General features: G+C 49.0%; 1 protein-coding gene across 14 annotated transcripts in view; it reads left to right on the forward strand.

The window, feature by feature from the left end:
- Positions 1 to 14,321: 14,321 nt before the first annotated feature.
- Positions 14,322 to 22,075, forward strand: part of FGFR2 (fibroblast growth factor receptor 2) — a 100,420-nt gene continuing 92,666 nt past the window's right edge. For 6 of the 14 annotated variants that reach the window (XM_019752934.2, XM_019752937.2, XM_019752936.2 and 3 more), the window contains exons 1-2: positions 14,323 to 14,789; positions 18,682 to 18,961. In XM_019752934.2, coding sequence (XP_019608493.1) covers positions 18,799 to 18,961 — 163 coding nt within the window. In that variant the 5' untranslated portion in view covers positions 14,323 to 14,789; positions 18,682 to 18,798. Of the gene's footprint in view, positions 14,790 to 17,947; positions 18,069 to 18,681; positions 18,962 to 22,075 lie in introns of those variants that run through there. The other 8 variants (XM_019752941.2, XM_019752943.2, XM_019752946.2 and 5 more) reach the window with 3 other exon arrangements.

The following is a 22,075-nucleotide window of genomic DNA, read 5'->3' on the forward strand; positions in this document are numbered from 1 at the left end:
ACCCAGCCCGAGGTCCCCTACCAGGTGCTCATGGTGGCAGGGGCTGCCTCCTGGGCCATGCAGGGGACTGGCCTGGGCACTGTCCCAGTCTATGGTATTTTGTTATAGAGCCTGAACTAAGTCACGAGAATGATGGGCTCAGGGGTGAGTCACAAAGGGGAGGCTTATTTTTCTCTCTGGTCAAGTGTCCATTTACTGGTGTGAAATTTAGACAAACCTTTGTGTGGTATTTGGGGCTGGGGCATTTCATCACGTGTGGGACCAGACTGTGTCAATCAAAACTCAGCAACAGAGAGCCTTTAGTGCTCAAATCGTTTGCTCAAAATGTGTGACTTTTTCAGCTTTGGTTTATAGATGCAGAATCAAAATTGTTGTGAATTTTTATTGACACACAGAACAAATAACAGTCTTTGCAGTGAGGAGCTGTTCTATGGCCCTCTTCCCACTTGTAATTACTTATTGAACACCTGCGTTCCCAGCTGACAGACTCATCTCACTCACGTTTGTTTTGCTGCTATCGCTGGCATCCCAAGCGTTCAATAAATGTTGACTGAGGGACTGAATAAACAAATCTGCACATTAGTGGCACAGGCTGGAGTTTCTAGGTTATTTAGTGCATGTTTGTCCACACAACACCTTCCTATTAAATACCCCAGATATGCCGTGATGTGGAGACCCACCATCTTTTCTGTTTCATTTGGATTTTACATTTGCTTTGGGAACACCTTGCGAAAGGAAGTGGCAGACTATGCTGAGGTAGCTGATGGGCTATACCACATGTCACAGTGGAGAGGTGACGTGTGGACACTGGCTGTAGGACCACCGCTGGGCTGCGGTCTGTAGCTTTGCCTCCACAAGCTCTGCAACTGCCTTGTGGATGGGAAAATGGCTTTCTGGAAATCTGGTGTGGTTTTCACATTCCTCCTTTGGGAGGCATTTAAAGCTATTTCCGATACCCACACCCATCCCCCCTGCTTTTCCCAGGGACTGATTGGATTGGGCTTTTCAGTGTGCAGGGTCCTCCAGTCAAGCTCAGAGATGCTGGTACACATGAAATTAGGCAGGGATGGGAGAAATGAATGAAAAAAAAACCCAAAAGCAAGCGTGTGTCTCTTTCCTGCGTGCTCTCTGTCCAGGTAGATTTAAATTTACTACAGGTGAATTAAACTCTAGGCTTAAGCTCCACTTTACTTAGCCCACTGTCACATAGAACCCATGTGTTGGAAAATGTGTTTGGAGTTTGGGATTGAAAAGTGCCGAGAGGAAGTGGGTTTCGTCGTCTGATCTCATCAGTAAACTAAAGTAGGCATTTGCCATCTGTGAGGGCTTCCTTTTTGCACCAGGAATGTCCAGACTTTAAAGGAGAAAAGAAAAAGTGGCTAGGCCAGGACAGTGGGGCTTCAGAGCGAAGCCATGCTGCCCGCACCATCTCTCACCTATTGAAGGAAAGATGGAGATGTTCCCCGTTTCATGACTTTGTGCCTCCAGCCATTGGACTCACTGCCATTCAATGTCAATCCAGGACAGATGAGTGACTGGTCCTTCTGCCCAGCCCAGCCTGCTTGAGTCCTCAGCCCACAGACTGGTGTCCCTAGCACCTTAATAACCAGGCCAAAGGATAGTGTCTTCTCCATCCCCTGACGGTGGTCACTGTGGCGGATTCAAGATGGCTGCAAATTCTCTGCCACTCGTCCCGTTAAAGGCTGAAGTCTTTCCGCTCCTCATGGATTTGGGCTGGCCTGCCTTGCTTTGATGGATAGGATGTGACAGAAGTGATGCTGTGTCACCTCCAAGGCTTGGCCTTAATCTGCAGCTTCTGTTTGCACTTGCTTCTGCCTGGAACCCAGTGCTATGCTGCCAGAAGCTCACACACACCCTGTGGAGTGGCTGTACAGAGGGACCCTGTGGGCCTTCTGTGGACAGCCCACCTGAGCCCCCAGAGGACAGCCGGTAGGTTGCTGGCCATGGGAGTGGATGAGAGAGTGGTCCTTCCAGCCCACTTAAGGCTCCATGTGAGTGCATTCCCCAGTGACACCACCTTAGAGCACAGTAACCCCCAACAGCTGAGTGCCGTCAACCTGCCAGACTGTTGTTCAAAGCCGCTGTATTTTGGGATGGTTTGTTATGCAACAATGGATACCAGAAACCCAAAGATGGGCTTGTTCACAAGATTTTGGATGGCTGGGAATAGATTTTCCCCATTTCTTATAAAGTGCAGTGTTCAGCCAGGATATAAACTTCCACTGTAAACTGTACCTGAATGGTGAATTCTTCCATGTTAGAGTCCAATGGACGCTGGGAGACCTCACCATCCACCTTTACTTCCACAGGCAGTGGCGTCCCTGTCCTCACCGTGGCAGAGAAGACAGAGGCAAGGGAGGGAGGCACATGCCCGTCTAAGGTGCCTCAGAGTCATGACAAAGAGGTAGGCCCAGGGTAAAAGTCTCTGGTAGCTTCTCACCTGGCTTACCTGACCTCACTGGCTTTAGGCCGAGCAGAGGCCAGCCACAGTGGCCACCTCCTGGGTCATTTGCAGAGTCACCTGGCTTGTGCTGTGGGCCTGCCTGTTGGGAGACCAACCGGAAGGATCTGCTGTGTGGAGTCTCCCTCCCCCACATCCTAACAGGGAGCGTTTCCTCTGAGCGGAACTTTTACACACAGGCCCATAGGAGGGGACCCATAAACTCGGTTTATTAACCAGCTGAAAGGGGAGTAGCTTGGGACCCAGGGCCCTGATGCTAGGGAGAGTCAAACATCACCATATTTGTTTATTTTATTTTATTTAAGTTTCTGAGCGAGTGTGTATTTCTGCCTGTTTAGAGATCGGCAGCCCTGGCAAATGAAGTTTATTTATCCACCAGATATACATCATATAAACAGCTGCAAATGCCCACCCCCTCCCCGCCCCCACCCCATGCTGCTGTGGCTCTCGGCTCTGACCTGCAGGACTGCAGCTCTGCAGCTGAAAGGCCGTTGCCGCATCTGCTTGTGTGCTCTGCCCTTGGCTGGGCTTGGGGTGATGCCTGTGGGAGGGGGAGAGCCTGCCTACTGGGACCCAGCAGGGGCTGAGACCAAGTCTCCATTGCAAGTGGGGGCAGCTTCCAGAATCGTGTCTGGTGGCCTTGAATCACTCCCAGGTCTTCATTGAACAGACCGATGTTGATCTTTCCCAGGCCCTGTGCTAGACACTGAGGACACAAAGATGATTAGCCCAGCCCCTGGGAGACCCTCACTCGAAGGTGACAGCCATGAGGGGCAGTGGGGCAGGGTTCAGGGGAAACGGTGCCTTCCTTCTGTGGCATCTGTCAACCCCAAAAGAGACTGCCTGTCTCTTCCACCCCCTGGTAGTGCCAGCTGTCCCTTGTCGTCCCAGCTCTGTTCTCATCTGTGCTGAGGGAAGTGAGCTTAAGAATGTTTCTAGAAATGAGGAGAGGTCAGGATGCTACAGCGTTTGGACTCCATCTCAGAGAATGACTGCCGAGCCTTCGCTCTCCACGAAACTCTGCTTGTGGCTGGGGACTGCTCTGAGTTTGCACGTGTTCTAATTTATTAAATGGGGAGGTACTGAAAAATTGGAGTGAGATTCCTAGACTGCTGATGGAGTCTGTCAAACCTTTCATCCTTTGCATTTTAAGGCAGGCCAACATAATAATAATAAATATGCAAGGGTGGTAATCAGCCAGTACCCAGAGCCTTGTATATAACACAGACCCCAAAAGAATTATGGCCCCTGGAAGGCTAACTTGGCAAGAGTGTTTGGATGTTATTATTTTTCTTTCTAGAAAGAGCAGGTCAAGTTTACAAGATAGATGATCAGACCAGGATAGGAAAGGGTGCAATTTCTTGCCTAAAATTACTCTTCTGAACCTTCCAGCCATCGAGTCAGCACCTCGTTTTATCTTTGTTTCTCCCTGGCAGTGTTCAGTTTTACACGTGCATTTTCTAAGAGGAAGGCTCTTTTGAGAGCCAGCTGAGCAGCGGGATTTCCAGGGCTGCATAGCATCTCCATTCTCCGTCTTCAATGGGCCCAACCTGCCAATGGACATAGCATCTAAGGACAGGGCAGCCTCTAGAACAGGTGGGGCTTGAAGAGTGGCCAAGATGTGAATGTGGACAGCCCCAGAGAAGGGAGAGGGCATCAGAGGAAAGGGGGAGCCTGAGCAAAGGGCTGGAGGTGGAGCTGAGCCAAGATGGGAAAGGGACAGGCAGTGAGGCAGGATGGCAGGAGGCAGGATTTCTCAAGCTCTAACCACACATGCACTACTAGCCCAGTGCATGCCCACAGGGACCCAGGCTGCCTGGGAGAGACTCATGCAATGCCAACTGCTGCTGTTGATTAAGCACCAGCCAGAGGTCAGGCCCCATGCTGCGTGCTTTTCTGGCATGACCTTGTGTTTTGGGTGGAATTATGTCCCTCCAAAATGTATGTTGAAGTCCTAACCCTGCTATCTATGAGTATGACTTTATTTGGAGATATTTGCAGATGGACTCAAGTTACAATGAGGTCTTTAGGGTGGACCCTCATTCAATATAACTGGTGTCCTTATAAGAAAAGAAAAAAATTAGATGCAGATACACAGGGAGAAGGCCATGAATGACCGAGGCAAAGATTGGAGGGATGCAGCTACAAGGGAAGGAACATCAAGCACTGTCAGCCAGCACTAGGAGCCAGGAGAAGAGAGAAAGGACTGTCCTCAGAGGGATGGCCCTGCTGGCACCTTGATTTGGGTCACCAGAACTGTGAGGCAGTACATTCCTGTTGTTTTAAACCACCTAGCTTGTGGCGTTTGATTACAATAGCCCTAGGAAACAAATACACCTTGTTTTACCCCATAACATCATTACCCCATCTGCGGTAGGCCGATAACACCCCCCACCCCACCCCCAAAGACGTCCATTCTCTAATCCCCAGAATCTGTTAAAAGGACTTTGCAGATAGAATTAAAGTTATGGACATGAAAATAGGGAGATTACTTGCGTGGACCCAATCTAATCACATAATCCCTTAAAAGCAGAGCACCTTCTTCAGCTGGAAGCAGGAGGGATGCAGCAGAGGGAGTAGTCCGAGAGATTCAGAGTGTGAGTGGGACTTCACATGTTGTTGCTGGCTCTGAAAATGCTGGAAGGGAGCTGACAGAGGCTCTGGCTGAAGGCCAGCCAGGAAACAGGACCTGAACTCTGCAGCTACAAGGATCCAAGTTCTGCCAACAACCTGTAGGAGCCTGGAAGCAGATTCTTCCCCCAGAGTCTCTAGAAAGGAACACAGCTTTGCTGACACCTTGATTTCAGCTGAGCCCACCCAGACTTCCAAACTACAGAACTGTGACATAATAAATCTGTGTTGTTTCAAGACACTAAGTTTGTGGTATTTTGTTACAGCAGCAGTAGGAAACTAAGACACCATCTATGATACAGAAGTAGCGACTGAGGCACAGAGAGGTTAGGTAACCTTGCCCAAGTTCAGAGAGCTGCTCAGCAGAGAAGCTGGCGTGGAAACCCAGGTCTGACTGAAAGCAATGTCCGTGACTTACCTGTGTGAGCTGAAGGAATTTGTGGCAAAGGCGGATGATAGATAAAGTGACCCCAGATGTGCAGAGTGTCATGTGACATGACATAACAGGCTGGCAGATGGGTCAGAAGGGGTGGGGATCGGCGATCTCCCGGGCTGGTATATGGGTGGTACTGATAGCAGATGGCTGACACTGGTGGGGTCATGAAAAATTGCTGGAAACCCCGCAGGCTGGAGTGGAAAGCCAGCTCTGAGAAGTGGAGCCAGGTAGAAGAGGAGGGGCTGGCCCTAGAAAGCAGCTAGAAAATGGACGGGGTGTGAGGGGTCCCATTTGTAACAGGAGGTTTATCTGCCTCCATTTTGGACCAAAGTCCTGTTTTGTCCATCACCTAACTCCCCACAGGGTGGTAGAGATTGGGTGAGGAAGCACAGTGGCTGAGAAGGCTGTCACCACAGGCTCGTAGGTCACACTAATCCTGGGCAGGAAATACAGGAACCAGGAAGGCCAATGAGACACCATTCCTCAGTGACGTGGTTACTGGGCTCTGAGAAATGGATGGTGGCCAGACGTCTTCTTGGGGGCAGGCTCCGGAGGCCGGGTGCCGAGTACCTGCTTATGGTGACTACAGTGTCTGGTGCCTTATATGGTTGGGGTCTCATGGAGACCGTCCACTGTGGCAAGACTGTACCCAGGGAACTGACCCTGGCCATGCACTTCACATACACACTTGACCAAACATCATGCCATCCCCAGCAGCACAGAGTCAACAGCGTGGTTACCACTTCATTCAAGAGGAAACATGGCCTCATAACAGATTATTATCATTACCACCAAACAGCCAAAAGCTCTGTCAGTACATAAACCAATCACTTCGAAATAGGCCCCGGTCTGCCATACAGTGACTCTGAAAACCAAGCCCAGGGAGAGCATGACGGTCTCCAGTCGGGCCTAGCCCTCCCTCAGATTTAATGGGGGGCTTTTCCGGTGCAGCTCCAGGTAGAAGGAAAGGCAGTTAGTCCCCCGTGACCTCTGGAAAGAAGCTCACCTCTCTTGGACTTGTGCCAACCAGCCTGTTTATGGGAACGGTTTCTACCCAGTGCAGGGTTGCATATAAAATATAGAGCACTCAGTTCAAACTGAATTTCAGATAAACAATAAATAATTTTTTAAATATAAGTATGTCCCATGCAATATTTGTTCATGCAATACTGTGGAATATTCATACTAAGGAATTGCTTCTTGTTTGTCTGAAATTCTAATTTTACTGCGTGTCCTGTATTTTTATTAGCTAACTTTGGCTTACCCAGTGGTGTTCTGAAGCGGTGTGTTGTCTTATTTGGAGGACATATGGCTAACGAATGTCTTGATTCCTGCTTTGATGCATACAGATTTTTACAAAGAAAATGAATGGGTCCATTCCTTGTCTCCAGAGGATGGGACAAAAGGATGCCTCAGTTGGAAAAAACGAAGAATCTGCTGACGGATCGTGATGAATTAACACTGGAATGAATTTCTATGTGATATTGAGAAGGCCTCTAGAAGACAGCGAGCAAATACGCTGCCCTAGACATCTTGAGCTGCTACTATTAGAGGTGAATCAAGATTATTAGAGGTGAATATTGAGCATGGTTACATCCAATATTCACAACCTATCAATTAGGACACCGAGGTTCAGAAAGGCTGAGTAACTTGCTCACAGTAACACAGCGAAGAGCACTAGCAAGACATGGGTTAGGACAGGGCTACAAAAAGGGAGGTCTGAACCCCCTACTCTGGAAATAATACCAGCTAAAACGTACGGATCATTTGCCATGGAGCCCTAGCCATCGGGGCAAGACATTCCGTCCCAGCTGTGCTTTGGGAAGCCCTAGGATTCCTGCTGCAGATATGCCTCGACACTGATTGCTCATCACCTGCACAGCTCGAGGACTTTGGGCTGAGGCCGGGTGCAGGAGGGATCGCCCCTCCTGCGGGGCGGGTCGCCCACCTCATTCATTCCGTGGGGTCTTTCTACGCCCCGGGCACCGCCTGCCCACCCATCCACTCTGTGAGCGCGCGGGACGCCGGTGGCCACACGGGGGCGCTGGCGTCCGCCGCGCGCCTCCCCGCGCAGAGCCCAGAGAACAAAGGGAGCCCTGGGGACCTCCCTCACCTGGAGCCACCTGCTCCCTGGGCCCCGAGTCCGGGCGCCACGCCGGCATCCAGCCCCAGCGAAGGAGTTAATTTTTGCTCAACGATGCTCTTAGAAATCTGTTAAAGAAATTGCTCCCCCCTCCCACCCTTGATGGCCTTTCTTCCCAGCCTGGGGACAAAATATAAGAGCTCTGGGACTCTAAAAAGAGTTACTGGGTTTGTGGTTTTATGATGCGTCCTGCTCTGTATTCTCTGGCTCCTTCCCCGAATTTATCAGGATCCTGGCAGCATCATTTTTCTCCCCTTTGGTTTATTAAAGTGAACTTCTTTTCACGTTTGGATAAAGTAGACACCCCCCCCCCCCCCAGGAAATAGTGTGACAAACCAAATGCAGAAATCAAGAGAAAAGAGGGAAGAATGCACCGTGGAAAATCAGGTCATTGCAAAGAAAAGGAACTTCCACTGTTCAGCTGGGTCAACCTTGCCCTAAAATGGCTTTTATTCTTTAACTTCTAAATATACCTCATCGACTGGGTGCAAAGCGGCATGGAAATGTACCCAGATGCCTTAATTAAGAAACCCCCAAAGAGGCTAAGTTACAGTCACCATCAGTCAACAAGTACCTACTGAAAGCCTGTTAGACACAAAGGCAGCTCAATAAACTGCCCAGGACTGGTGAGGCTGTGTGCCAGGCTCCGGAATCCAGAGATGGGAGGAACATGCTGTGCTTTCCTGGGTGTTATAATTTAGTGGTCCCCAATGAATCCTTCTTCCCCAAAAAGTCAATTTCAGCTGGGCTTTCTTCAAGGGATTGCCACCTTGGTTCAACTCGCCTTTCTTCCTCTGGGCTGTGAGGTCCAGAGGGTTTGAAGGGGCTGCAATCCTCCTAGAGGGGAATTTAGGGTCTACAGACATTCCCATGGAGACTAGAGCTGCTTCAAGCGGGCCCCAGAATCAGGAGGTGATACCAGCACCAAATCACTTTCCTGCAGTAAACAATAATATTGTGTTTGTCCAACAAAGGCCTATCCTGGGTATCTTCAGCGCTTCCCATGCCGAGAAGTAGAGGTCCAGGCCCTACACCTTGCTGGTGGCACCAGACGTTGGAGAGTGTATGGATGGGGGGCGGGAGGCAGGAGTAGTTCCTGGACAGTCCCCTGGCTCTGATCTTGGAGGAAGGAAAGGGAAGGCAGGGGCCCTCCAGTGAAGTCTGGTACGGCATTCTGCAACAGTGACAATTTCCCGTAATACCTGAACTGCCCAATTTGGTGGCCCTAGCCACATGTGGCATTGAGCACTTGAAAGCATGTGGCTGGTGCTACTGAAACGCTGAAGTCTGTTTTATTTAACTGTAATTCATTTAACTTGAAATAATGGCATTGGATAGCAGCTGCCAGGTTGGACAGTGGCAGCAAAGCTCTAGGGCATGATGGTGGGCGTGGGTGGGGACGGAGCAGAAGGTGGCAATGGGGCATCATTGCTAATCTCTTTCTAATTTGCCCCCCATGGCTAAAACCACCTGCATGTCTTCTCTCCAGTCCGCTAGGAGGCATTGTTGTGGTGGTTGAGTGCAGGTTGGGAGAGGTGGGAGGGCAGAGTCACACAGCCAAGCAATGACATGCCATAAATTGCCCTTAAACTGCAGAGGGCCAGGGATTAGAGGACTTTTCCGGTAGACAGGGGTCAACAGCAGGGTTCCTTGACTATGGTTTCAAAATACTTTAAAGTGGACTTGACTTCCTGTAAGGTGGTCGCTCTTGGGTGATGGGTGACAACTCCGTTTCTCTGGAAGCAGGGAAGGTTCAGAGGGGCTGGAGTTATAGACAAATTTATTTTTTAAGCTCGAAGATGGAGACCTCAATTATGCAAAAGAGGGTGAGGCCAAGGTGGGGGGTGGGGATGTTGAATGACTTCCCCAGAATCACATTTTTTGTTCTTAACAATGTTGGGATGAAAGTGTGCCCTATCCTGGTGCTGTTTCTACCGCACAATGTTGCTTGTCAAATACCCTGTGACTTTGGGCATCGTAGACATATCTGGCTGGTTAGGCCACCCAGTGAATTGACGAATTCACATGCTCAGATTGGCCGATGCTGGGTAGGAACTTGCGGCATTGTGTGGGGGTGAGGGTAAAGGGGACAATGTTGAGGCCACAGTAAAATTTCCCCAATTTATTCCCCCTCCCGCTGTCTTTTATAACAATGTTTGCTTTTCTTGAACCAGAATGCAGTCAAGATTCCCGAATTGCCCTTCCATTGCGTTTTGAGTAACAGACCTGGGTACCGAGTTGTAAATAGCAAATGTGTGGCAGATTTTTAAGCCTGAAATTGTCAAGCTTTAGCAAGTCTCCAGAATTTTCCCTTTCCATTTGTTTTTATAATATCACTAAAAATCATTTTATGAACCACAAATGTTGGCCCTTAATTCTTCCCCTATTTTGAAGACTAGGCAAATGTAGCCAATGAAACTGCAGGTGTTCGAAAAAGATGTCTACCAATTTTATGCACCTGAACTTGAAGGCCCTTGGAAACACAAATTCTTCTTGGAGCACGTGGAGAAAGAAGTGGACTAAATCCATGATGATTGGATAACTTCTCTGGAAATCTTAACATTTTGGGAGACAATGAATTCTACTCAAAATATTTCAATTCCACACTAAGTTGAATCACTTAGAAAGAGCCATCGCCTGGCACAGAGAGGTGAAAGTGGTTGACTTGCTCTGGTGGCCATTGGAATGAACCCCCGCCTGATTAGGAGACCAGCCTTGGGTTTCCCTGTCATTAACCAGTGGGGTGGCCTTGAGCCCATCAGTTCCCCTCTCTGTAGCCTACTTTCCTCCCTTGTAAAATACAGGGCTTAGTGTGATGGTTTAACACATACTTTCTTACCTTTGGGTCTGGTCTCCGTATCACTCAAGGAAATCTAATAAACTGTAAGAGCAGAGCAGAGTGGCAATTTTTATTCAGATGCGCCTGTTTTTAAAGAAGCTCTTTCTTTGGGGCTAAGTTGTTCACTAGTATTAGAAGTGCCTTATACTTGGCACCACCCCCTCCCTCCTTTGCTGCCCCTAGGGACTGCTGCCCCTGGGGGGGGGCAGTGGGTACCAATGAGCGTTGCATTGCCTTCCATTTGGTGGCCATTTGCACAACTCAGGCTACCTGCCCAGGCCACGTGCCATCTCAGCTGGGTATTGTGTAGCCACCCAGGCCTTTCAGCTGGGGCAGAAAGGTAGGGGGATGGGAATTCAGAAGTAATGGTCCCAGACTGTTAAAACCAAGTCCATAATAATATTTCGGTGGTCTTAGCGGGTTTTAGGCTCTTCATTGAAATACTTCAATCCTTCCAATAATCCCAGGAGTGGGACTAATAAGAACAGCTAATAATTATCATAGGAAACACATTGCATTTCCCATGTGCCAAGTGGTTTCTCTAGAACCACGAGGAACATCTGAATAAAAAGGTCTTGTCACACTTTCATTTAATCCTCTTAGTGACCTTGTTAAATAGCTACGAGATAGATACTACTGTTTTCCTCATTTTATACCCGAGAAAATGGAAGACTCAGAGAACTTTAGTAACTTGCCCAAAGTCACACAGCCATGGGTAAAGAGAGCCACACCTTGCCTGTTGGAACTAAAGCCTGTTGGTGTCTGCAGGGAAGCCTTGTCTGTGAGATTCAGTTCTGTCTTTAAAATCATTGACGCTGTTCAGTGCTGGGACCCATGATTTTCCTTCAGTTAAACAGCATAAACTGGATGGAGCTGTCAGGGTATCACGCCCCTCCCCTCATCCCAAGAGTAGCATCTCTTACCGATGTCCTTGGATTGTTCTATATTTATTCTTTCAAATATTTCTTTTATGCTATGGACATTATTGAGATAACCTTAAAGAATGAAGCTCAGTGTTGCAGGAAGCTCAGAACCACATGAGGAGGGTTCATTTGGCACTTAATTAGCCTTTATTCATCTAACTTCTCTACGGGATGAAGAAACAGCCACCTGTTGAAAAACAAGTTATTAAAAGAGAAATTCTAAATCTTTAAAGGGGAGGGACTCCTGGCAGCGAGGGTCCCCACCCCCTTCCCCTTTCTCCTCCCATAGCCAAAGGGCTAGCGACACAGTTTGTTTCTGGAAACTTGGGGGCACTGGCTCCTTGTGGCCTCATTTTTCTTTCATCCACTGATGTATCATTACTCACGTGAAAAAAGGAAGAACATCTCAGGGCTTTTGAAAAAAAAAAAAAAAAAGGTAACTACTCAAGACATTTTGTAAAGAGGGGAAAATTGTGACGAAAAGTGTCCCCAGGAGGTGTGGAGGGTTTGTGAATGTGGCTTGTCTGGTGGTTCTTTCAGCTGAAACCTGGTGCTGGTGTTCGGAGTTCAGTTCAAACTGTCACCTTTAGTTCTTGCTGGCTTTTCTGCCCTCAGCCCTGAACCTCAACAGATTGGGGCTGATTTACCTATTCACACGCGGCCATGGAAGTTCATTAATAGGCTTATTAGCAACACCACTCACAGGAGGCTATTGACAAAGGGGTTCCAGCCGCTTGAAGAGGGAAGAGAAAAAAACTGTGAAGAGATTATTTCCTCATTCAGATGCCTCGCTAGTGTGAAAGCTTTCCTAGACCCTCTGAGGTGACTTGAAGTCTAAATATGATGACAGATTTTTTTTTTTTTAAATTCCACACATGCTTTTGCTTTTCTCAAAACTGAAGAGTTTGCTGTTGTGGGCCTGTGGGCTTCGCTCACTTAAAAATGAACGCTCTGAAGGGAGTAAGGGGCTTTTGATGGATTGGTGTCTTTTCATCCCTATAAAGAATAAATTCTGCAAACTGCACCTGGACGTTCATGTTCTTATTTGTCATTTTCAGTGGAAGGCTTCCTTTTTGTTCAGCTTTCATAAAGCTATTGATGACTGGGGATAGGGACGATGGCTTTCTGCACCAGTAATTTATGTGAGAATGTGTTAACAGCATTTTCAATGGCTCATGGATACGGTGGCAGGATGGGAAAGGAATCTGTCCTGAGCCACTAGATTTTTCCATTGGAGGGGAATATAAAGATGTAAGTGCCAGCCTCTCTTCTGAGCAGGGGACATTCACATCTCTTTTTGTGACCCCAGGTCCGAGAACCTGAAAAGGTATTGGTTTGTTCAGAACAACCCTGGTGGGAATGGATGGCTGAGGGTTACCTGGCTGAGGTGTCAGTTAATTAAAAGGTTCTGGGACTGACACAGATTAGAAGACTTGACCAAAAACATACTCCTTCCCCAAGCATATAGACTGATAATTCTGCTTGCGGATCAGACGATCATTTTTGCTGTCAAATTTCAAAAGTATAATTTCATAGCCATTTGCTTGAAGTATTTCAATGGATTTGTTATTGCTGACTTTTGTGTAATTTACACAAAAGTTTTCTATGATGTATTGTGAAGAAAAATGATTTCCTAATGATGCGGCACCTTGAAAAAAATATTTTTGTAAATGTTTTGAAGTGTGTGGTGTCAGTGACCCATGAGCAACTGTATTTATAAATGCAGGGAAAGTCGATTTTCCAGGTCAGTTTTGTTTTCACCGCTCCACCTATCTTCAGGCCTCAAAAGCAGTCTAAAGCACTTCTGGATTTAATGAGCTTTTCTAACGAAAAATAATTAAAGTTTTTATCCATACTGCCTTGAACTTAAGCACCATGGCTTAGGAGCTGGATGAGTGAGGAGGGAGAAAAAGCATATTAAAAAATAAATTATCCCATAGGCATAGCCTAGTGCAAAAGGTAAATGGAAAATATGACATTTAACCAGTTACAGCTTGACGTTCAGCTGAAGAATTTGATTTTACAGTTGAAGAATCTACGATTTAGACAGGGAAATTGATTTGCTCAAGGTCATACAGCTATTTCTAGAGGAGTTGAGTCTTTAGAATCTTTCGAATTTCTTTTTACTAATCCAAATATGTATTAATAAACAACAGATTTTTGTTGCAGTTTAGACTTTTTCTAAGACAGACTCAACGCCAGGCTCTGTCAGTAACGAGCTGTGTGGCTCTGGACAAATTACTTAACCTCTCTCATCTTCAGTTTCCTCATCAGAAACTGGAAATATTATTCTGCAGGAGTGGCTATGCTGATTTAGAAGAATAACCTCTTCAATGTGTTCTACCCACAGTAGGGCCACAGTAGGGCTCGTTTCTTCTCTCATTGCTATTCTTTTGAAGGACAGAAAAGTGCAATGTCCTGCAAACGTCAAGTTGTTTCCTCTCCTCCCAAAGTATCAGTTGCATTCTATCCCTCCCTCCAATACCATTCAGACGCACTTTAAAGTCTCTTGAGGGGTAGGGCAGGCATTCTGTCATTTGTTTTTCTGACTTGAACTAAAACAACGTAGCGCAATCATCTGGCAAACCGTTGGTCAGTCTTACTCCCAAGAGATGGAAGAGGGCGGTGCGCGGGACCCAGCCTGATTCTCAGAGGATGCTAGGATGCTGCTGCAACTCTCGGTCTGGATGGTGGCGGGGCCCCTAGCCTTCCCCGCGGGTGTCTCGGGCGGCTCGCAGGCGTCGGGAGCAGCGCGGAGTCGGGGCGGCCCCGCGCGCGGCGCTGATTGGCAGAGTGGGCGCCGCCGTCCAGGAAACGGCTCGGGTTTCAGCGGGGGCGTGACCCGCCGGGAGGGGGCGGCGGCAGCCGCGGCGCGGGCGGCGGCAGCGGAGAGCTGAGCTGAGCGAGCGAGTGAGCGGGCGGGCGAGCGAGCGAGCGCGGCCGCCACAAAGCTGGGGCGCCGGGGGGTCTGCGTGCGGCGTAGCTGGCCCGGCGCGGCGACTGCTCTCCAGGCTGGCGGGGTCCGGGCGCCCCGAGGCCGCCGCTTTCCTGGGCGCTTGGAGCGTACGCAAGTTGCGAGCAAAGTTTGGTGTAGGAAACGCCGAGCCTGAGTTCTTTCTTCCTCTCGCTCCCCAAATCCGAGGGCAGCTCGCGGGCGTCATGCCCACGCTCCTCCTCAGCCTGGGGTGCGTGTGAAGCCTCCGAGCTTTGGCACCGGTGAGGACCCCAGGGCCACTTTTATTTTTTGGAGTTTCCCGGGAGCTCGTCGCTGGCTCCATCCCGACCCACGCCGGGCGCGGGACAGAACCGATCGCCGAGGAGCGTTGCCATTCAAGGTAATCGCGGTGTCGGGCGCCTGGGGGAGCCTCGCCAGCGGGGAAAGTGGGCGCCTTGGGAGTTTGGGACGCCGGGTGTACGCTCTTCTGAACGGAAGGAGCGGGGCGCTGGCACTGGAGGCTGCGCCCTGTCTTCCCTCTTTGGCTGCATAGGTGATGGGGGAGCAGGGTGCGTGCTGACGGCTGGCGTTTGAGAAGTTCTGCCTCTCCCACCCCCATCCAGATGCTGACATCTGCCTCTTGGCGCTGACGCCCCCCTCCCTGTCAAACTCTGGCCGGCGCTGTCCCGCCGACCGGGCGCGATGCTCCGACCCCAGAGCCGGCGGGCGAGCGGCTGGGCTGCCTTTCTGGTGGCACAGCCCCGCAGGTCTGGGGCTCAGGGGGGCATCTTCGGGGTCCCTCATTCCAGGACCCGGGGAACGCCTGCCCTGTCCCATCCAGGCCCCAGCGGGGGGCCCTTCCCCGGGAGGGAGTCGCTGGGATGGGGCGGGCGACAACTTCGTAGGGTTGGCGATGCTCGGGGGTGGCATCTTTAGGTAGGGGGACTGCTTCGGTTCTACAGTTTCAGTGCCGGGCGCCCCTCGCCCGCAGCCGCCTTCGGCGCTGCACGGAGCTCAGCACACCTGGGGCTAGGGGGCGAACTGGACCGACTTTTTCTTGTTCGCTGCCTGCCGCCGTTCGGAGATGTCGAAAGCGCAGGCGAGTGCTAACTTGCGCGCTCATTCTTTCAGCGACCCGGCTGCGCAGGGGAATCCACCGAGGCTCGGCGAGGCGGTGGCTCCGACCCACGCGGCTACAGGGCGGCGGGGCGCAGGGGTCTGGCCCCCGGGCGAGGACGAGCCTCCGCCGCTCCCCTCGCACCCGGCTCCCTTGCAAACTCTTCTCTGGGCCTTCCTTCTGCTCGGCCAATTCAATAAAACCTGCCCTTAAAGGCAAACCTGCTTTCACACTCTGGGCACCCATTATGTGTTTGGTGTGAAACGCTATCAACATTTAAAACCCTATTGTCCCCTTGGTCCCAAATCCCTGTAAATCTTCCTCTGGCCTCGACTCATTTTCATCTGAAAAGCCTGTTTAGTTTGAATAGAAAAGCAATCAGGCGCCCCTCTCCCTTTCCCTGGAATGTCAATTAAAATGCAGATTTCTTTGAGCTCTTTAGCGCCCCGAGAAGGGGGAGAAAAACAGGATATTCCAGGCAAACAAATGAAAGAAACGCTACAATGAAAACGGGTTGGTGTTGGTGAAGAGTTTACCCCGATATGCTGCAAGTTCTCATCAGTTTGCAAGCAGCCGGGAGGGGATTGTGGTCCCGAGTCAGCTGCATTTTGTGTTTTTTGAGATTTCAGTATGTTGAGGAATTCCCCCAACCCCAGATTTGACCACTTAATAGCTGCGGCCCCTACTCAGCCCTGGGGAAAAGGGGAGCAGCAGGGAGGCTTTGAGTCAGGAGATAGGTCTGTTCCCTGGGCATCCCCCACTTGCCTGGCACTGTTGACTTCCCTGATGTGAAATCTCACAAGAACAAAGCCCCCAAGTGCCTCAGCATGGGTGAGCCAACTCTGGACAGATAACTGGTTAGAGGTGGAAGTTCAAAGCGGGCACTGTGTCGGCTTGCCTTCTTGGAGCGTGGGGGGTTTGGGAATGTTCTGGTAAATTGAGGAGCCCAGCATAGACCTGGCACAGAGACTACTCCCCAGCCAGGCTTTCTCGCTTGTCACTTTGCCTGTCTTTTGGGGGCAGGCTTGTGTGGAGGTGAAAATGGACCAGGGGAGCGGGTGGTCATGGAGGGCCATCCATCACAGGGAGGGTGACGACTCCTCCCATGGCGGCCAGGCTGAGAAGAGAGTTCCCTTTCAAGGGGAAAAATAAACACGCTGGGGCTTTCACTGAGGCTCAGACTGCAGGAAGGATTATGGTATTGAAGGCAGGAAGCCGGGATTGTGGTCGCCAGCAGCCTGCTGGGCCTGTGTTCCCAACACTGAGCCTCGGGACCTAATTATCCTGCCTAGGAGGTCCCTCCATACTTTTGTCCACTCTGGTGAGGAGTTGTGCATACCTGCCACCTTAGGCCTCCAGAGATTTGAGGAGGGGGCTGCTGTGGGGCGTGGACCTGGAGATGGGTATAATTCAAATTGGTGCAATTTGATGGGATGAATGAATGGCTTGAGTCTGAGCTGGGGTTGCGGTCCACCTTCCTCTAGCTTAGAGCAAGGGAGGCTGCTCTGGGCCGGGACAGGTGGGTGAGGTGGCTGGGGAAGCAGCCTGGGTGAAATCTCCTGCTAGGATTTAAGATTATTCATGAAGTTGTGTGAGAGGCAGAAAATTCCCATGCATTCTGGAAATGCTTAGTAAATCAATGAGAATGTTTGTGTACTTTCCTCCCACATGTATGTAGAAATAGATACGGAATTATCTTTAGAGGCTTTTAACTTTAAGAGGAAGGAAAAAAGTTTGGGGACAAAAATCCTTCAAGCGCTCTGAAAACACAGTGTGTACACACACCACGCACATGCATGCGGTCGCTTTTGCCGTGAATCACACCATTTCACATGTGCTGTCTTGGTAGCAGAGATTTTTTTTTTTTCCTCCTCTGGAAATGGTGCAGCATCCTCTTTCTTTTCCCTAACCCATTTTAATGCTTAGCCAAGGCTAAAAGGAGCAGTTTCTCTGATGTAGCTTTCGGGAGGCTCAGGCAGCGTTGAAATCCTGTGTCACAATTTGGAACGCCAAGTCGGCAAGCAAAAAGCACAGGGTTTAAAAGATTTTTATATTATAGGTCTCACTCCCCACCCCCCGATCTTATAAAATGCGGTTCGTTCATATTATTCACAGACTGTGATTGTTTTAATCAAATTCTCTAACGTTTGTGCATTTCGGCTGTACACTTAGTAACAGAGTACTGAACAAATGTAAAGTCCTTTGATTATTTTAAGCTTGGGAAATTCTCTTTGCCTTTGGATCAAATGGGTGAACAGAATGGTAAGTTGAGCGCCCCCTTGTAAAATGTCTACTCTGAAGTTTAAGCCAATAGATTAGCATATTGAAAGTTATTGGCCCAATCACACACCATGACAATTGTCGACATATCATCATCACTAAGAAACGCCTGCATTATTCATCAGAGTTCACATCAACTCCATTTCTGAACCCACTCTGTGTAGCTTGAAGACATTGACTAGGCCTGGGCTGCCATCAGTCACAGTGGAAGGGGATTCAGTCTGCGTTCGAATCTCTTTTGGATCAGCTGCTTTGAATGCATTGCAGTTCCGTTCATTCTTCGTAAGTGGCGGCTTGCTGAAAGACTGCATTTGAAAATGAATCTTGACAAGTGTAAACTGGTGGGAATTTTTGGTAGCTTTCCTGGGATTCTTTTCATTTTGCTGCCCTCCTTTCTTCCTGAGCACTCACTCCACTCAGCTCCTGCCCCATAGAAGTAAGCAGCTGCCTCCAGGGTTCAGCTTGCTCAAGCCCACTTGGCCTAAGAGAAGTTAATGAGGCTGGTTATGCCAATCTGAGAGTTGTTAACTTGCTTTTCTAGTTGCCCTTGAAACTCAGGTCACGTGGCTTTTGCTTTTTGAGGGCGGTAAAGGTCATTTGGAGAAGAGCATACACTTTGCCTAACTGAAGTGGCCATGCGTATCTGTGTCCTGTAGCTACTCTTTTTATCTGTTTCTTAAAAGTATGCTTTTTCAAAGATCAGCCTCACACGTTTTGTGGACCTGTCTGGTGGAAACACCTGGGTCTCTGAGGTGCCAAGGGAAGACTTTTGCAGATAATTAAAAAGAACTGTTTGAGGAATAGTTGAGAAGCTGACAACGGTCTGAGCCCACTTGGGTTTAATGACTTGGCATTGGGGAGGATTTCACTGAGTCGCCGAATCTCTTTCCTCTAGAGGCTGCAGCGGAGGCAGCAGCAAGACCGGCAGTGGCTGTAGCAGCCCCGTGGTTCCTGAGCCCACTGCAGGCTGAAGGCTTTGCTGGCAGTCCATGCTCCTAGAGGAAGTGTGCAGATGGGATTAACGTCCACATGGAGATATGGAAGAGGACGGCGCATTGGCACCGTAAACATGGTCAGCTGGGGCCGCTTCATCTGCCTGGTTGTGGTCACCATGGCAACCTTGTCTCTGGCCCGGCCCTCCAATTTAGTGAAGGATACCACATTAGAGCCGGAAGGTAAGTTATTTAATTTCACTTTCAGGGTACCAAGTTTGTTTTGGGATTTGTCTGGGGAAGTGGCACTTAGGTCAAGGCCTGTTTCAGAATCAGCTGCCCTTGCATTGGATATGAGTCTTCTAAGAACAAGGGAGAGTGGTTTCCCCCCACCCCCTGCAGAGTTAGAGATTATGAGGGAAGGTTCTTTTGCTGTCAGACTGCAGCAGAGGCATAGTTTGGTGGTTTCTTGGTGTGTATTTCTCTGTGCTGGGTGAGGGAGGCTGGCAGGCCACATTTATTCAATGCCCTGGAGAGCTCTGGAAGGGGGAGTGTGTGATGAACGCCATCTCGAGCTTCCTGCAGGAGTACTATCACTGGCAGGAGCGTCTTGCTTACAATGTAAAGAATTGCTATTTCCTGACAAAAGGAGCCACTAAGGGAAATTGCCTGCATCTGAAATGCTGACATTTTATTTTCATTGTCTAAGGAGAAAAGCTTCTGAAGTTCAGCACAGAGATGCTTGACGTGTTAGATTTTTTTCTTTAAAGCCATTATAATTCATAATACTGAAGCATTACATCACAGAGCGGCAAATTCTATTTTAGTAAATTCGAAAGTACATATACATGGGCGTCTCCCACACCTATGAGAACTTCCAGATCTAAAAGGGCATGCGTTTGGTGTTTCAGCTTTGGAAATTCAATTTTAAAGGCCTAAAGGCCAGTGGTGAGCACTAACGGAGGCTGAAGTATTCAGCTGGGCAGATTTGGAACCTCTTTCCCAGGTCCTTGTGTGACGACGGGTAGCCAAGCCTCTGCTTGGTGCAGCATTGAAATCTGTCATCAGCTGGGAATATTGGTGGCTGACTTATTTTTCCAGTGGTAATCCGAGAATAAAACGGCAGATCCCAGCATTCATCGCTGTTTAATGAACCTGTTTGCTGAGAGCCCACCTGGTCCCTGCTTAGCTTCGGGGGCCCGCCACGGTCCTGAGTGGTCTGGGGTCAGCTCAGCTGGAAGAGGACAAGAAAGCCCGTCCAGGACAATAGGGGAAGGAGGGCTGTGTTCCCGTGTGAGATAAGTGTGCTGAGAGAGGGGCTCTCCATGAGACCCCGTGCATGAGTCATAAAAGGATCAGTAGGGCAAAGCTTTCTAAAACGGAGGCACTTACGGTACTACCTGAAGCAGGCAGGTAAACGTGAGAGTGCGGCTGGTGCCCTTTTTTCTAACACAGAGGTCTGGCGGTTTCATAATGAACAGGTGTGATGACATCGCAGGGACTGCCATGTCCCCAGGAAATGAATCTGGTAAGAGTTGGTGTCCGAGGCTCTAGCTGTGATGCTTTTGGGACTGCTTCCTTGTGACATGTGCTGTGACACAGGCACGAATGTCATTTGCAGTGGTGATGCATTTGAAAGGGCTTAAAAGTGAGGGAAAAGGTTCCGGGTGTCTGAAAGTCATGCCTGTACTTCTTTAATTTTGCTAATAATTACGATGGATGTTTCCCTAATTGCTGGTTTTCCCCTGAGTTCGTGGCTCAGCACGCACCACAGCCGCTGAGCTTGGACTGCCAGCGGTGTGAGCCCAGTACTGGCCCAGGTTAGGAAAAAAACTGTCATTTTTCATTTAGACTTTCAGGGCAGCATTATTGGGAGTTTATTTCAACATAAAGTGTAAAATGGTCCTGGAGGACTTCTTTTATCGTATTTAATTATTGAAGAAAGTTTAAAATATGTGTGTACATGCAGGAAGAAAAGGTGAGGGAGAAACAGTGGGCAGGGAGGGAGTCCCCGCCACGGTTCTTTGTGTAAAAATTTGTATCCAATAACAGTGTGAGTTGAAAGCAAGTCCTCCTAACCTGGGATCTGAGGATGCATCAGGGGGTGGGGGGAGGTCCATGAATCCCCTGAAATTGTAAGTAATATTTTGCAGATGTCCTTCTGTGCATTTTTCTGGGTTCATAGTTTTCTATGAGGTTTGTGTCCAGGGCTGTGAGAGGTGTTTTTTTTTTTTTTTTTTTTTAAAAAAAAAAGGTTTTGTGGAAGGTGCTAAACCCTTCGAAGAAGCAGGTGGCTTTGGAAAAGCATACAAACCCCTGGGCCCTCAGGTTCAGGTTCTCTTTCTGTTATCTGATGGTTTGATAAGATGATCTTTAGGGTCTCTTCATTAAATGTGAAATGAATATTAATATCCTCAGAAGCCTTCTGATTACCTCCAAAGGTTGCTAGGAGATTTAAATGTGCCTGGGCATAGAGAGAGCAGTTAGCTCAGGGCCTGCCATCCAGTAGGCAGCCAGGACATGCTATCCTCATTATTCCCAGTGAGCTGGGCACATGTGTCTTCCCATTCCAGTGGGCTGGCCGTATCAGTTGCCACAATGTCATGAAACGTCTAGGCTTTTGGAGGCTGTCGAGAGAAGAAAGTTGCTCTCTGATGGAGAGACCCTTCGTGGTTCTAGGCAGCGCTGTTTGCTTTCTATAGGGTCTGAGCTTGGCTTGTCTCTTAGCCCAATATTGGCAACTGATTGGAGCCCTTAAGATGAGTTCTTCCATTGCAAGCAGTTTTGCTTTGGTGTCAGAGGTTATTAGGAACGAAATGTAATAATAGATGAGAAAAGAGTTTTTAACAACGGGAGCGGACTGACTAAGGCAGCTCCCGTTTAGGCTGTTGCTGTCCTGCTGGATTGGAGGTGGGGGTGTGGTGGGGGTTGGGAGAGACGGAGAGAAAGAGATGGACACTCTTTGGTATGTGTTTGTCAGTGCCTGCCTGTCCTCCTCGGTTACTATAACTAGAGCTTTGGTGAACAATAAGTTCAACCTTGACCTTCTATTGCACAATGCCTTATCTTGGAAGACTTTGTGGTTGGCTAATTTGGAAGCTCAGTTTAGATAATGTCTATGGGGCTGGATCAGAGGGAAATGTGTCCAGAAAACAATGTGACTAAGTTCCGGGAAGGAGTCTGAGCCATGATAGGAGAGAATTCTTTTCCAATTGTCTAGGCTTTGTACAATATCACGTCATATGCCATCATAGCATCTATAATTTCTCTTCTGGACATTTTCTGAAGTGGTAGCAGTAGGGTTGGGTCTACTCAACTGACTTAAGAAGAAAACAGTCTCTAGAAGATTTTAATGGT

Source organism: Rhinolophus sinicus, linkage group LG07 (genome assembly GCF_036562045.2).
Source record: "Rhinolophus sinicus isolate RSC01 linkage group LG07, ASM3656204v1, whole genome shotgun sequence".
Taxonomy (NCBI): Eukaryota; Metazoa; Chordata; class Mammalia; order Chiroptera; family Rhinolophidae; genus Rhinolophus; species Rhinolophus sinicus.